We start from the raw sequence: 16,282 nt of genomic DNA on the forward strand, positions 1-16,282 counted from the left end.
TCACTGTCTGTGCGGAGTCTGCACGTTCTCCCCAAAACTGCGTGGGTTTCCTCCGGGTCCCTCCCACAAGTCCCAAAAGACGTGCTTGTTAGGTGAATTGGACATTCCGAATTCTCCCTCCGTTACCTGAACAGCTGCCGGAGTGTGGCGACTAGGGGATTTTCACAGTAACTTCATTGCAGTGTTAATGTAAGCCTACTTGTGACAATAATAAAGATGATTATAATAAAGAATATTATTACGCTCTCCCAAGATTTATTTTCTAAGGAGCCTCTGTGGAGTTGAGGTTTCAATCAGATCAGCCGGGAAGTTATTACTATTTTTAAAAATATGTTTATTCAAAATTTTTCCAACAGAAATTTTTCAACAATTAACCCCCCCCGCCCCGGAACAAAAGAAAAAGAAAAGAACAGAACATAAACATGTCAATCAAAAATAACACAGAACTTTCCAGTGGGTTTCTCTCGCATATATTAACCCTCCCTTATGTTTTTTACAAGTACCCCTGGGAAACACCCCCCCCCCCACCCAAATACCATCCCCCCCCGAAAGATACACCCCCCTACTCCCTTCCCTCCCTGGGTTGCTGCTGCTGACCTCCTCCTAACGCTCCGCGAGATAGTCTAGGAACGGTTGCCACCGCCTGGAGAACCCCTGCGCAGACCTTCTCAAGGCAAACTTTATCCTCTCCAACTTAATGAACCCTGCCATATCATTTATCCAGGCTTCCACACTGGGAGGTTTTGCGTCCTTCCATAATAGCAAGATCCTCCGCCGGGCTACCAGGGACGCAAAGGCCAGGATACCGGCCTCTTTCGCCTCCTGCACTCACGGCTCGTCCGTTACCCCAAATAGCGCCAGCCCTCAGCTCGGCTTGACCTGGACTTTCACCACCTTGGACATGGTCCTCGCGAAACCCCTCCAGAACCCATCCAGTGCCGGGCATGACCAGAACATGTGGGCGTGATTCGCCGGGCTTCCCGAGCACCTCCCACATCTGTCCTCCATCCCAAAGAACCTACTCAGTCTCGCCCCGGTCATATGCGCTCTCTGAATAACCTTAAATTGTATTAGGCTGAGCCTGGCACAAGAGGAAGAGGAGTTAACCCTACTCAGGGCATCAGCCCACAGACCCTCATCAATCTCCTCCCCCAGCTCCTCCTCCCACTTGCCCTTCAACTCCTCTACCGAAGCCTCCTCCTCTTCTTTCATCTCCTGAAATATCGCCAAAACCTTGCCCTCTCCAACCCATGCACCCGAAATCACCCGGTCCTGGATCCTCTGTGCCGGGAGCAATGGGAATTCCCTCACCTGCTGCCTCACAAACGCCCTCACTTGCATATACCTGAACGCATTTCCCGGGGGTAGCCCAAACCTCTCCTCCAGCGCCCCTAGGCTCGCAAACGTCCCATCTATAAACAGGTCCCCCATCCTTCTGATCCCTGCCTGATGCCAGCTCCGAAACCCCCCCGTCATTCCTTCCTGGGACGAACCGATGGTTCTCCCGGATCAGGGACCACACCGAGGCTCCCATCTCACCCCTATGTCATCTCCACTGCCCCCAGATCTTTAGCGTTGCAGCCACCACCAGACTTGTGGTGTACCTTGTCGGCGAGAGCGGCAGCGGTGCCGTCACCAGCACCCTCAGGCTCGTGCCTTTACAGGACGCCATCTCCAACCTCTTCCATGCCGCCCCCCTCTCCCTCTATTACCCACTTACGGATCATCGCCACGTTGGCTGCCCAACAATAGCCAAACAAATTTGGCAGCGCCAACCCTCCCCTGTCCTTGCTACGCTTCAGAAACACCCTCTTTACCCTCGGGGTCTTATTTGCCCACACAAAACCCATGATGCTCCTACCTACCCGCTTAAAAAAGGCCTTGGTAATCATAATAGGAAGGCACTGGAACACAAAAAGAAACCTCGGGAGGACCATCATTTTAATCGGCTGTACCCTGCCCGCTAGCGAGAGTGGCAACACATCCCATCTTTTGAAGTCCTCCTCCATCTGCTCCACCAACCGCGCCAAATTAAGTTTGTGCAGGGCCCCCTAGCTACCTGGATCCCCAGGTATTGAAAGTTCCTTTCCGCCCTTTCCCTCTTCCTTGGTCCCCTGGATGCACCACAAAGAGCTCACTTTTCTCTACATTGAGCTTATAGCCCGAGAAGTCCCAAAACTCCCTTAGGATCCGCATGACCTCCACCATCCCCTCCACTGGATCTGCCACGTACAGCAACAGGTCGTCCGCATACAACGACACCCGATGCTCCTCTCCCCCTCGGACCACCCCCCTCCATTTCCTGGACTCCCTTAATGCCATGGCCAAAGGCTCAATTGCTAATGCAAACAACAGGGGGGACAGGGGGCACCCCTGTCTTGCCCCTCGGTACATGCGAAAATACTCCGACCTCCGCCGATTCGTAGCCACACTCGCCACCGGGGCTCTATATAGGAGCCTAACCCAACTGATAAACCCCTCCCCAAACCCAAACCCAGGAACCCTTCCCAGAGATACTCCCACTCCACCCGGTCAAAGGCCTTCTCCGCGTCCATAGCTGCCCCTATCTGTACCTCTCCCTCCACCGATGGCATCATAATCACGTTTAGGAGCCTCCGCACATTGGTGTTTAACTGCCTGCCCTTTACAAATCCCGTCTGGTCCTCATGGATCACCCCCGGAACACAGTCCTCAATCCTCGCAGCCAACACTTTTGCCAGCAACTTAGCATCCACATTACGGAGCGAAATCGGCCTATGCGACCCGCATTGCAGTGGGTCCTTCTGCCGCTTCAGTATCAGCGAGATCAGCACCCCGGACATTGTCGGGGGCAGGGTCCACCCCCCCTTGCCTCATTGAAAGTCCTCACTAACAACGGGCCTAACAGGTCCACATACTTCCTATAAAACGCAACCGGGAACCCATCTGGCCCCGGGGCCTTCCCCGCCTGCATGCTCCCCAGTCCTTTAACCAGCTCCTCCAATCCAATTGGTGCCCCTAAACCAGCCACCTCCTGCTCCTCCACCCTCGGGAACCTCAGTTGATCTAAAAACCGTCGCATTCCCTCTTCCCCCGCTGGGGGCTGAGATCTGTGCAGCTCCTCAAAAAGTCCTTAAATACCTCATTTACTCTCACCGCGCTCCGCACCGTATTCCCCCTGCTATCCTTGACTCCACCTATCTCCCTTGCTGCCATCCTCTTACGGAGCTGATGTGCCAGCATCCGGCTCGCCTTCTCCCCATACTCGTACACCGCCCCGTGCTTTCCTCCACTGTGCCTCTGCCTTCCCTGTGGTCAACAGGTCGAATTCCGTCTGGAGGCTTCGCCGCTCCCTAAGTAGTCCCACCTCGGGGGTCTCTGCATATCTCCTGTCCACCCTTAAGATCTCGCCCACTAACCTCTCCCTTTCCCTGCCATCTCTCTTCTCCCTGTGAGCCCTTATGGAGATCAACTCTCCCCTAACCACTGCCTTCAACGCCTCCCAGACCACCCCCACCTGCACCTCTCCGTTGTCATTTGCCTCCAAGTATCTCTCGATACACCCCCGTACCCTCCCGCACACCTCCTCATCCGCCAGTAATCACACATCAAGACGCCACAGTGGGCGTTGGTCCATCTCCTCTCCTAACTCCAGCTCCACCCAGTGCGGGGCGTGGTGTGAGATGGCTATGGCCGAGTACTCCGTTCCCCCCACTTTCGGGATCAGCGCCCTACTCAAAACAAAAAATCTATCCGGGAATAGGCTCTGTGTACGTGAGAAAAAAAAGGAAAATTCCCAGGCCAGGGGTCTGGCAAATCTCCACGTATCTACTCCCCCCCCCCCCCCAATCTGGTCCATAAACCCACTATGCACCTTGGCCGCAGCCGGCCTCTTCCCAGTCTTAGATCTGGAGCGATCTAATGCTGGGTCCAACACCGTGTTGAAGTCCCGTCCCCGTCCCCCCCCCCCCCCCCATTATCAAGCTTCCTGCCTCCAGGTCCAGAATCCGCCCCAACATGCACTTCATAAATCCGGCATCATCCCAGTTTCGGGGCGTATACGTTTACCAATACCACCCCACCCCCTGCAACCTACCGCTCACCATCACGTATCGACCTCCATTGTCCACTACAATATTCTTGGCCTCAAACGACACCCACTTCCCTACCAGTATTGCCACCCCTCTGTTCTTTGCATCCAGCCCCGAATGGAATACCTGTCCCACCCATCCCTTTCTCAACCTGACCTGGTCTGCCGCCTTCAAATGTGTCTCCTGAAGCATGACCACGTCTGCCTTCAGTCCCTTTAAGTGTGCGAACACTCGGGCCCTCTTAACCGGCCCATTCAGGCCCCTCACATTCCAAGTTATCAGCCGGATTGGGGGGCTTCCCAACCGCCCCCCTCCCCCCGGCCGACTAGCCATCTCCTTTTCTAGGCCAGTCCCGTGCCCGCGCCTCCCGCACCCTCCAGTCCCCCAGACGGCGGACCCTCGTCCCGACCACCTCTTCTGTTTCCAGTTCCCATTGGCCAATGCAGCAGCAACCCTGTACCCCCCTCCCCCGCTAGATCCATATCTAGCTCTTTTTCTCCCCCCATAACACTCACGTAAGTCAGCTGACTCCTGCTGACCCCCCCCCCCCCGCCCCATGTGTAGGAATACCCCCTCCTCCCCATCAATCAGTGTGCGCTCCTCCACCCCCCCCCCGTCCTTCCCTCGCGTGGGAAAAAGCCCGCGCTTTCCTGAGCCTGCCCCGCCCCCTCTGGCGCAGCTCATTTTGCGGCCTTATCTCAATTCTCCCATCCTTGGGCCTCCCCTCCCTCCTGCGCCGGCGCCCACTCTCTCTCGCAGTCACCCCATCAGATCCCTTCCCCCATCCCCATCCATCACCCAACCAATGGAACATTCCCTACACATAGTTAAAACCCTATATACAGCAGACATCCCCCCCACAACCACAAACCCTCAGTTTGAGTCCAACTTTTCAGTTTGTATAAAGGTCCAAGCCTCCTCGGCGTTTCAAAATAGTGGTGCCGATCTTGAAATGTGACCCACAATCGTGCTGGCTGCAGCATACCGAACTTCACCCCCTTCCGATGGAGCACCGCCTTGGCCCGATTAAAACCAGCTCTCTTCTTTGCCACCTCTGCGCTCCAGTCCTGGTAGATTCGGATCTCCCTATTCTCCCACCTGCTGCTTCGCTCTTTCTTGGCCCATCTCAGGACACACTCTCTGTCCATGAAGCAGTGAAATCTCACCACTACCGCTCCAGGGGACTCGGGAAGGCCCGCGCTCCCATCAGCGAATTGAGCTTCGTGCTCACATATGCCCCGGCATCGGCCCCCTCCACTCCTTCAGGGAGACCCAGAATCCGAAGATTCTTCCTCCTCGACCTGTTCTCCAGGTCCTCAAATTTTTCCGCCCACCTCTTGTGCAGCGCCTCGTGTGCCTCCACCTTCACCGCCAGGGCCAAGATCTCATCCTCGTTCTCCGAGGCTTTTTGCCGCACCTCCCGGATCGCCGCCCCTTGGGCCTTCTGGGTCTCCACTAACTTCTCGATCACCGTCTTCATTGGTGCCAGCATTTCTTTCTTCAGCTCCTCAAAACAGCGTTTGAGAAACCCCTGCTGCTCCTGCGACCACTGCGCCCACGCTGCTTGATCTCCACCCGTCGCCATCTTGTTTTTCCTCCCTCGCACTTTTTGCTGCTCCAAGAACCCTTTTTTGACCGCTCCACTCCTGGTCCAATCCATATACTGTCGGGGGGACCTTGCTATCACCTTCCCACACTGGAAGTCATCGAACAATTGCCGTTGGGGCTCATCTGGAGCGCCCAAAAGTCCGTTCCCGGCGGGAGCTGCCGAACGTATGACCTACCTAGGCATAGCCGCAACCGGAAGTCCTCAGCCGGGAACTTATTAAATGGTGGAGTAGGCTCGAGGGGCCGAGTGGCCTACCTCTGCTCCTAATTCGTATGTTATCACATCCTTTATAATAGATTGTAGCATTTTCCCTCCTGCTGATGTCAGGTTAATGGGTCTGTGGTTCCCCATTTTCTCTCTCTCTCCTTAAATATTGGTGTGGAGATGCCGGCGTTGGACTGGGGTGAGCACAGTACGAAGTCTTACAACACCAGGTTAAAGTCCAACAGGTTTGTTTCGATGTCACTAGCTTTCGGAGCGCTGCTCCTTCCTCAGGTGAATGAAGAGGTATGTTCCAGAAACATATATATAGACAAATTCAAAGTTCCCAAACAATGCTTGGAATGCGACCATTAGCAGGTGATTAAATCTTTACAGATCTTTACAGATGGTCGCATTCCAAGCACTGTTTGGCATCTTTGAACTTGTCTATATATATGTTTCTGGAACAGACCTCTTCATTCATCTGAGGAAGGAGCAGCGCTCCGAAAGCTAGTGACATCGAAACAAACCTGTTGGACTTTAACCTGGTGTTGTAAGACTTCGTACTTAAATATTGGGGTTACATTTACCACCTTCCAATCTGCAGGAACCATTCCAGAATCTATAGAATTGTGAAAGATGATCACCAATGTATCCACTATCTCTACAGCCGCCTCTTTCAACACTCTGGGATGTAGAGCAGCAGCTTTTGAGGATTTATTAACTTTCAATCCCATTAATTTCTCCAGTACTGCCTTTTCACTAACACTAATCTCTTGCAGTTCCTCGTGCTCACTACTCCCTTGGTTCTCTCGTGTTTTAGGACAATTTCTGTATCTTTCTCCATGAAGACAAACACACACACTGTTTAGTTTCCCTGCCATTTCCTTATTCCCCATTATAACCTCTCCTGTCTCTGCCTGGAATGGACCCACATTGGTCTTTGCTAATCTTTTCCTTTTCACATTCCTATCGGAGCTTTTCCAGTTCTCCCCTGTTTGCTCTCATATTCTATTTTCTCTGCATCAGTTTCTTGTTCCTCCTTTGCTGAATTCTAAAACAAGTTCCCAATCCTCAGGCTCACGACTATTTGGGCCACGTTATGAGTCTCCTCTGTTGACCTAATTGAATCTTCAACTTTTCTTGTTCGCCACGATAGCTTCGCTTTTGCTTCTAAAAGGAATCTATATTTTATGTAAATAAAATGCGAGTGGTTGCCTGTCTATTGTCTATCGTCATACAAAGAACAACAAAGAACAAAGGACAGTACAGCACAGGAACAGGCCCTTCGGCCCACCAAGCCTGCTCGGATCATGATGTCTGTCTAAACTAAAACCTTCAGTGCTTCCAGGGTCTGTATCCGTCTATTCCCATCCTATTCATGTATTCATCAAGATGCCTCTTAAACGTCACTATCGTACCTGCTTCCACCACCTCCTCCGGCAGCGAGTTCCAGGCACTCACCACTCTCTGTGTAAAAAACGTCCCTTGCACATCACGGCTAATCTTTGCCCATATGTCACCTAGTAATTGATTTTTGCCCCTCGCACCTTAAACCTATGTCGCCTGGTAATTCACTTTTCCAACCTAGGAAAAAGCTTCTGACTATCAACTCTGTCTGTGCCACTCATAATTTTGTAAACTTTTATCAGGTCGTCCCTCAACCTCCGTCGCTCTAGTGAAAACAATCCGAGTTTATCCAACCTCTCCTGACAGCTAATACCCTCCAGGCCAGGAAACATCCTGGTAAACCTCCTCTGTACTCTCTCCAAAGCCTCCACATCCTTTAGGTAATGTGGTGACCAGAATTGTCGGCAATATTCCACGTGTGGCCTAACTAAGGTTCTGTACAGCTGCAGCATGACTTGCCAATTTTTATACTCAATGCCCCGATCAATGAAGACAAGCATGCCGTCTGCCTTCTTAGCTCCTTATCCACCTGCGTTGCCACTTTCAGTGATATGCTTATTGTAATTTCCCAATCTACCACAGACAACTTGCTCCTCATACCCTGACAGTTTCCTTCTGCGAGAAACACCCAGATAAACTAGACAAAAGAACCATGTAACCACCATAGCCCATCTTCATGGCAACATAGCTGCTTTGGGAACTAAATATCTTCCAACGTGCAAACACCTTTTCATTCTGAGCCCCTCGTCAAACTTGAAACCAGGTAATCGCAACTAGCCTCAAAAATGGTCAGCCCACCGGAGGCAGAGATGTTAGACCGGCCAGTCCGGCAGAAAGAAACCCTCCAATCATCACCATTCACCAGATGTCAGAATGAACAAAATGCAGTCCTGGATGTCAGTGAGAGCAGAAACAATCACAACGGAGCCAACATCTGTAATTTATTGTGAACTTGTTGGAGTCACAACAGGTGAGATGAATCACAAACCCCCTCCCCACATTGAGAGCAGATGAATGGTCTCTCCCCAGAATTAACTCGCGAGTGTCTCCGGAGTTGGGATGGATCATTGAATGTCTCCCCTGCTCAGAGCAGGTGAATGGCTTCTTCCAGGTGTGAACTCGCTAGTGTTCCTGCAGGGCGTATAGATATCTGAATCCCTTCTCTCACTAAGAGCAAGTTAATGCCTTCTCCCCAGTGTGAACTCGCTGGTGGCTCCGCAGGTTGGATAACCGAGTGAATCCCTTCTCACACTGAGAGCAGGTGAACGGCCTCTCCCCAGTGTGAACCCGCTGGTGTGCCAGCAGGCTCGATGAAGTAGTGAATCCCTTCTCACACTGAGAGCAGGTGAACGGCCTCTCCCCAGTGTGAACTCGCTGGTGTCTCCGCAGGTCGGATGATAGGATGAATCCCTTCTCACACTGAGAGCAGGTGAACGGCCTCACCCCAGTGTGAACTCGCTGGTGTCTCAGCAGGTCGGATGATAGGATGAATCTCTTTTCACACTGAGAGCAGGTGAACGGCCTCTCCCCAGTGTGAACACGCTGATGTCTCCGCAGGTCGGATGATAGGATGAATCTCTTTTCACACTGAGAGCAGGTGAACGGCCTCTCCCCAGTGTGAACACGCTGATGTCTCCGCAGGCTGGATAACTCAGTGAATCCCTTCTCACACTGAGAGCAGGTGAACGGCCTCTCCCCAGTGTGAACTCGCTGATGTCTCCGCAGGCTGGATAAGTCAGTGAATCCCTTCTCACACTGAGAGCAGGTGAACGGCCTCTCCCCAGTGTGAACCTGCTGGTGTCTCCGCAAGCCGGATAACTGAGTGAATCCTTTCTGACACTGAGAGCAGGTGAACGGCCTCTCCCCAGTGTGAACTCGCTGATGTCTCCGCAGGCTGGATAACTCAGTGAATCCCGTTTCACACTGGGAGCAGGTGAACAGCCTCTCCCCAGTGTGAACTAGCTGGTGTCTCCACAGCCTCGATGAAGTAGTGAATCCCTTCTCACACTGAGAGCAGGTGAACGGCCTCTCCCCAGTGTGAACTCGCTGATGTATTCGCAGGATGGATGAAGCAACGAATCCCTTGCCACACACAGAGCAGATGAACGGCCTCTCCCCAGTGTGAATGCGCCGATGAGCTTCCAGCTGAGATGGGGCCCTGAATCCCTTCCCACAGTCCCCACATTTCCACGGTTTCTCCATATTTTGGGTCTCCTCGTGCCCCTCCAGGTTTGTCGATCAGTTGAAGCCTCGTCCACACACAGAACACGTGTAACGTCTCTCCCGCTGTGAATGGTGTGATGTTTTTTCAGGCTGCGTAACTGTTTCAAACTCTTTCCACAGTCAGTTCTCTGGAACACTCTCACTCGGGTGTGTGTGTCTCGGGGCTTTTCCAGTCAGAATGATGTTTTGAAGCTGACTGAAAAGAAAAAAATGTCTCCTTCTCGATTCAAAGTCCGGTGATACTCCGTCAGATCGAGACGTGACATTTGAGATTTCTGTCTGTAATTCCTCCTCTTCTAATATCCTGTAAAAACAATTTACAAAAGTTACTTTTCTTCCCCTCATTTTGGAGAAGGTATCCTGAGGGTAACGACAGTCTGGCCGTGGGGTTAATCCTCCGGGTCCTCAGTCTTATTGAGGAATGTCCCCTTGGATCTATTGTGGTGGTGATTCTTTTGTATTTTTGTTATTATGGGAGGGTTTATGTGTTGTTGACTTTATCCTACTCTGGTACAGACGGGGCTTTTATCTGTGAAAGGAGCAGTTTGGGGAAACTTTGGTAAAGTGAGTTGGAGGAGGGGGTAATGACGCACGCCCGATTGTGGTGTGAAAATCTGTTCCTGTTCTCTCTGTCGCCTAACTAATGGCGGCAGTTAATCTGCAAATTTTCTCAGGGAATATACGGGGTATCCATCACCCTATCAGAAGGAAAAATATCCTCTCCTTTCTAAAGGAGAAAGTCGACATAGCTTTATTACAGGAAACTCATCTGGATTATGAGGAACACTTTAAATTGAGGTGGGATTGGATGGGGCAGTTTTTTTCGCCTCTTTTTCATCCAGTAACAGACTTGTGGCAATGCTTATTATACTATCCAAGCAGTCAGGGTAACTCTGCCGATTACAATGTGCATGTTCAATTTCCTTTGTGCCAGTCCCCTATTTCCCGTCCCTCCCCTCCGCCCCCTTCACTCGTCTTTTCCTGGACCCTTCACTGTACAATGGGAGTTATCTATTATTTACGAGTGGACGGTACCCTCCCCCCCCCCCCCCCCCCCATTGATGGGCCTCCCCCCTTCCACCCCGCGCACTCCCTGTCCTGTTTTAAACCTTCCCTTGGGGGTTCCTCTTCTTGTGTTTTTGTTCTAGGCTCTCTGTGTCAGTTGGTTTCTGGTTCTCCCTCCTTGTCCCAGTAGCCCCCCCACCCCATTTTCCAGCCTGCTCCCTGTGATCCCGTTGGCCCTCATACGCCCACCTCCCTCCCCAGTGTTCCATTGGCCGCTGGCTTCAAACAGGTCCTGGAACAAGTTGGTGAACGGCCTCCACACTTTGTGGGAACCGTCCTCTGACCCTCGGACGGTGAACTTGATCTTCTCCAGGTGGAGAAATTCCGATAGGTCTGCCAGCCAGTCTGAGCTGTGGGTGGTGCTGCTGATCGCCAGCCGAGCAGGATTCTCCATTGGCCGATTAGAGAACCAAAGGCAAGGGCGTCCAGCCTCTTCCCCATGAATAGTTCTGGCTGGTCCAATACCCTGAAGACTGCCATTTGTGGGCACGGCTCCACCCTCATAACCATGGACATTGCCTCTAAATAGGCTGTCCAGAATTCGACAGGTCTGGGGCATACTCAGAACATGTGGGCATGGTTTGCCGGGCCCCGCTGGCACCATTCACATTTGTCCTCCATCTCCGAGAAGAACCTGCTCATTCGGGTTCTTGTCAGGTATGTTCTGTGCACAACATTCAGCTGCATGAAGCTTAGCCTTGCAGAGGAGAAGGTGGAGTTGGTCCAATGCTTCGCTCCAGAGTCCTCACCCTATTTACGTCCCTCGCTCTTCCGCCCATTTTTCCTGGGTTTTGTCAAGTAAAGAGCGCATCCTGATGAAGAGTTGTCCGTGCAGGTCCCCACAGTTTCCCTTCCCCAGTCTGTCTGCGTCCAGTAGCTCCTCTTGCATTGTGCTTCTCAGGGTTCCTGGGTATGCTGGTGTCTCCTTGCGGAGAAAGTTTTTGACCTGGAGCTCATCCCTGTTTGGTCGGTCCAGTCTCTCCATCAGCTCCTCTAAGGTCGCTAGTCTATTTCCCGTGTAAAAGTCCCTAACCATCAGTGTTCCCCCGTCCTGTCTCCACCTCTTGAAGGTGGTGTCGAGAATGGCTGGTGCAAACCTATGGTTGCCGCAGATGGGGGCCATGATGGACACATCGGTCAGACTGAAATGCTGCCACATCTGGTTCCAGGTTTTTGGGGTAGCTGCCACCACTGGACTGGTGCTGGCGGGGATGGGAGTGTTGCCGTGACAAGGGCCCGGAGGATCATTCCTGTACGCGAGGACTCGTCCATCATCAACCATTCCATGTCAGGGTCCTTTACCCATCTCCTCACTCTTTCGGCCGTGGCTGCCCAGTGATAGTATTGCAAGTTCGGGAGGGCCAGGCCTCCCATGTTTCTTCTCCATTGTAGTACTGTTTTAGGGATTTTTGAATTCTTGCCCCTCCGCACAAACGCCATAATCACCTTATCTATTGAATGGAAAAAGGCCTTGGGGATGTAGATCGGTAAGGATCTAAACAGGAAGAGGAACCTGGGCAGTACGTTCATCTTGACCATCTGCATCCTCCCCGCCAGGGAAAGCAGGAATCCATCCCATCTCTGTGGGTCGTTTTTGACTTCCTCCACCAGACTGGTCAGCTTCCACTTGTGGATCCGTGTCCACTCGTGGGAAATCTGGATCTCCAGGTAGCGGGATTTGTTTTGGGCTATTTTAACTGGGAGGCCCTCCAGCTCTGCCCCTCCCCCTCACCGGGAAATCTTTGTTCTTGCCCAGGTTGAGTTTGTAGCCCAAGAAGATTCCGAACTCTCTCTGGGGGGGGGGGGGGGGGGGGGGCGGGGGCGGGGGGGGAGTATTGCGTACAGTTCTGGTCACCTCATTATAGGAAGGACGTGGAAGCTTTGGAGCGGGTGCAGAGGAGATTTACCAGGATGTTGCCTGGTATGGAGGGAAAATCTTATGAGGAAAGGCTGATGGACTTGAGGTTGTTTTCGTTAAGAGCGAAGAAGGTTAAGAGGAGTCTTAATAGAGGCATACAAAATGATCAGCGGGTTAGATAGGGTGGACAGTGTGAGCTTTCTCCCGCGGATCCAGAAACATCACCATTTCTCACCTTATGATGGAAGGGTGATCATTGATGAAGCAGCTGAAGATGGTTGGGCCGAGGATACTGCCCTGAGGAACTCCTGCAGTGATGTCCTGGAGCTGAGATGACTGACCTCCAATCACCACAACCATCTTCCTTTGTACCAGGTATAAATCCAACCAGTGGAGAGTTATCCCCTGATTCCCATTGACTCCAGTTTAGCTGGGGCTCCTTGATGCCATACTCAGTCAAATGCTGCCTTGATGTCAAGGGGAGTCACTCTCACCTCATTTCTGGCATTCAGCTCTTTTGTCCAAGTTTGAACCAAGGCTGTAATGAGGTCAGGAGCTGAGTGGCCCTGGCGGAACCCAAACTGAGCGTCCAGGAGCAGGTTATTGCAGAATAAGTGCCACTTAATAGGACCTTTGATGACCCCTTCCATTACTTTGCTGATGATGGAGAGTATTCCTACTGAGAAGTAATTGGCTGAGTTGGATTTAGCCTGTTTACTGACCCCTTAAATGTTAGCCATTTCCTGGGGAAACCAGCCCTTTAATTGTGAACATTAGGAAAGAGATCGTCCTTTTAGCCAGACAAATAAATGTGTCAAGCTGAGGGAGCAAAGGATGTCACTGTCTTTGAGAGAGAGAGAGAGAGAGACCTGGGCCAAGCTTTGCAGAGTCTGCACCCTCCCTGGATTCACTTCCTTTCCCTTCAGTTGCTGCAAGTCACCAATTGAAGGTCAGAATGAGAAAAGAAATGGAAAGGAGGAGGAAATAAAGTGTTTTACTCACAGATGTTGGAGACAGGAGTCTGTGTGCAGCTCAAACTTATTCAGGGTTGGGAGAACAACAGCTTTGCTCGGCAGAAACCACCATGTGCAGCTTTCGCATCGAGACAATGGGGGAGCTTTGATTGGCGGAGGGGCAGTGTCTTTCCGGTCCTCCAACTCTTCCCATTGGTCAACACCTGAGAGGTAAGGTCAGCGGAAGTGAGCTCCCCTACGCATGCGCAGCAGTCCCTCTCCCTGAGACGTGCGCAGTCCCGGATCAGGGAAGGGGGAGATCACCGAAGGCCGGAACTGTCAGCTGGTTGCTGGAAACCGTCTCGAGGATGTGTTGGGGGAGACGGAACAGAGGGTGGGGGCGGTGCTCGCGTGTCCGCGCGCCAGCGTGTGCGCACTAATGCAGTGACGTCACCGCGGAGCGAGTGGATTCCTATTGGCTGATTTAGAGGATGAGCACCTTTGTGATGTCACAATGTGGAGGTTGAACAATTGGTTTCAGACTAAAACGTCCTCCTCTGGGAAACATCTGGGAGCAAATCAATGTCTCCCCCTTTCAGAAGTTCATATGATATAAGAACAGTTAGGCCATTTGGCCCATCGAGTCTGCTCCGCCATTTGATCATCGCTGATCTCATCCTGGCCTTATCTCCACCGTCCTGAGAGTTCTTCAGAATCCTTCAACCCAATTAAAAATCTGTCTAACTTCTCCCTAAATTTACTCACTGTCCCAGCTCCTCCACACTCTGGGATCGTGAATTCCACAGATTCACAGCCCTTGGGAGAAGCAGCTTCTCTTCAACTCTGCTTTGAATAGGGCAGCACTGTGGCCCAATGGTTAGCACTGCTGCCTACGGCGCTGAGGATCTGGGTTCGATCCCGGCCCCGGGTCACTGTCTGTGTGGAATTTGCACTTTCTCCCCGTGTCTGTGTAGGTTTCACCCCCACAACCCAAAGATGTGCAGAGTAGGTGGATTGGTCACACTAAATTGCCCCTTAATTGGAAAAAAAAAATTGGGTACTCTTAAAAAATATATTTTTTAATTTAAACTTTTGAATTTGCTACCGCTTATCGTAAGACTATTACCTCTCGTTCTGGAATGCCCCACAAGAGGTAGCAGCCGCTCCAAGTCTACTTTATCTTTCCATTTCTTTTCTCATTCTGAGGGGACAGTGGTGACTTGCAGCAGCTGAAGAGAAAGGAAGTGAATCCAGTCTGTATGTTCCACACGTTTTGAGTTCAGTAACATAGACATATTTCTGTCTGGCAGTCTGCATGGAGATTTTCAGGCCTCTCCAAGACGGGGAGCAGGGATCTGTCAGTCAGCCTGAATCAGCACCTTTAGAGAATTAGGAGGATGAATATTACAGCAGAGTGTTGGATGGAAACTAGAATTGCCTGTTCTCAATTTCCATTTGTACATTCCTTTTACTGGATATTAGATGAAGATTTGCAGAAAAAAACCTAACGCCACTTCAGGATTTGGAAGAGTCACTTGGTTTATCGGGACCTGAATATCATCAGGAGAACCATCACTGCAAAAGACACTTCTGGGGTTAAGGATTGCCAGTCAGGCAAAGGAACAGAATGGAAGTAAACACAGGAACGAAGAATCACATTGGGCTGGTTCCAGGAGAATTGAGTGATAACTTCAGCGACGTAACCATGGAGTGTGATTTTTGATTGTCTTAAAAGTAAAAGGGCTACACTCTATTTGTAGTTTAAGGGATACGTTCCCTATAAAAATAGTGTTTAGGCATTGTTGCTTCTAGTTTGTTGCAGTAAAGTCATAAAACCTGAAGTTTTTGTCTTATGACTCATTAATTTGTTCACTGGGTTTAGAATTTATCTTTTAAAATTCCTGATCTTTTCAGAGATCTTACACAGTTGGTTTTGAGTCACAAGTTTCAACTTCCCATTTAAGCCTCAGGCAACATGCTCTCTCTCTCCTGCTCATGTCAATGACAGCCCAGTAACAGAGCTGAAGGCTGGAGTTGCTGTGACCCCTTGTCAGAGCTGGAATCAGTCGAAAGAAGAACCATAGTTTCTGGTTGAGCTTTGTGTTAGCTGTCCAACCAGACTGACCATATATAAATAGCTAACCAGGTATTATGTTGTGATGAGGGTTTAGAAAGAGACCCTGGATAGACAAGTTCACTGAAGCTGTGGGCTTGTCAGCTGTACAATGAAACCAGGCATCAAACAGCCACAGACACCTGTAATATTGGACACTGGGTTTAATCCTGTTCTGTATTAAACAGACCTAGTTGATACTGGGTGATTGTGATATAGTTAATCTGACCCTTTGTTCATTCAATTTCAAAAGTGAATAACATTGATTCAAGTACAGTGACTACCTTGTCAATCTGTCAATAAACTGGCGTCAGTTCATGCAGATTCGTATCTGATCTCAATTCCATTACTTATTTTTGTTACTGACTAGACTGTCTCTCTCTTCTCTCCTCTCTCTCTCCTGCCTCAGTCTCTGGTGTTCCTCTCTCTCTCTGGTGCCTCTCACTCCCTCTGCTTCCTCTCTGTCTCTCTCAGCTGCCTCTCACTCTCTTCAGTGCTTAGGAAGGCAGGTGGGATAGTTTCCTTTGGTAGCCGAGGGCTGACATTATGAGAACAGGGAGATTGTGCTGGAACTGCATCAAACACCAGTTAGACCACAGCCATATTACAGGAAGGATGTGATCATCCGAGAGAGACTGCAGAGGAGATTTATTTATTTAAATTTAGTGTGCCCAATTAATTTTTTCCAATTAAGGGGCAATTTATTGTGGCCAATCGACCTACCCTGCACAACTTTGTGTTGTGGGGGCGAAACCCACGCAAACACGGGGAGAATGTGCA

At 50.9% G+C, this 16,282-nt stretch overlaps 1 protein-coding gene across 1 annotated transcript in view; it reads right to left on the bottom strand.

Moving 5' to 3' along the window:
- Positions 1-8,211: 8,211 nt before the first annotated feature.
- The window catches only part of LOC140417969 (uncharacterized), a 79,443-nt gene continuing 71,372 nt past the window's right edge, over positions 8,212-16,282 (bottom strand). The window contains 1 exon segment of the mRNA XM_072501400.1: positions 8,212-9,525. Within this exon segment, the coding sequence (XP_072357501.1) occupies positions 8,458-9,525 (1,068 nt within the window). The 3' untranslated portion in view covers positions 8,212-8,457.

The sequence above is a fragment of the Scyliorhinus torazame genome, chromosome 5 (genome assembly GCF_047496885.1).
Source record: "Scyliorhinus torazame isolate Kashiwa2021f chromosome 5, sScyTor2.1, whole genome shotgun sequence".
Classification (NCBI taxonomy): domain Eukaryota; kingdom Metazoa; phylum Chordata; class Chondrichthyes; order Carcharhiniformes; family Scyliorhinidae; genus Scyliorhinus; species Scyliorhinus torazame.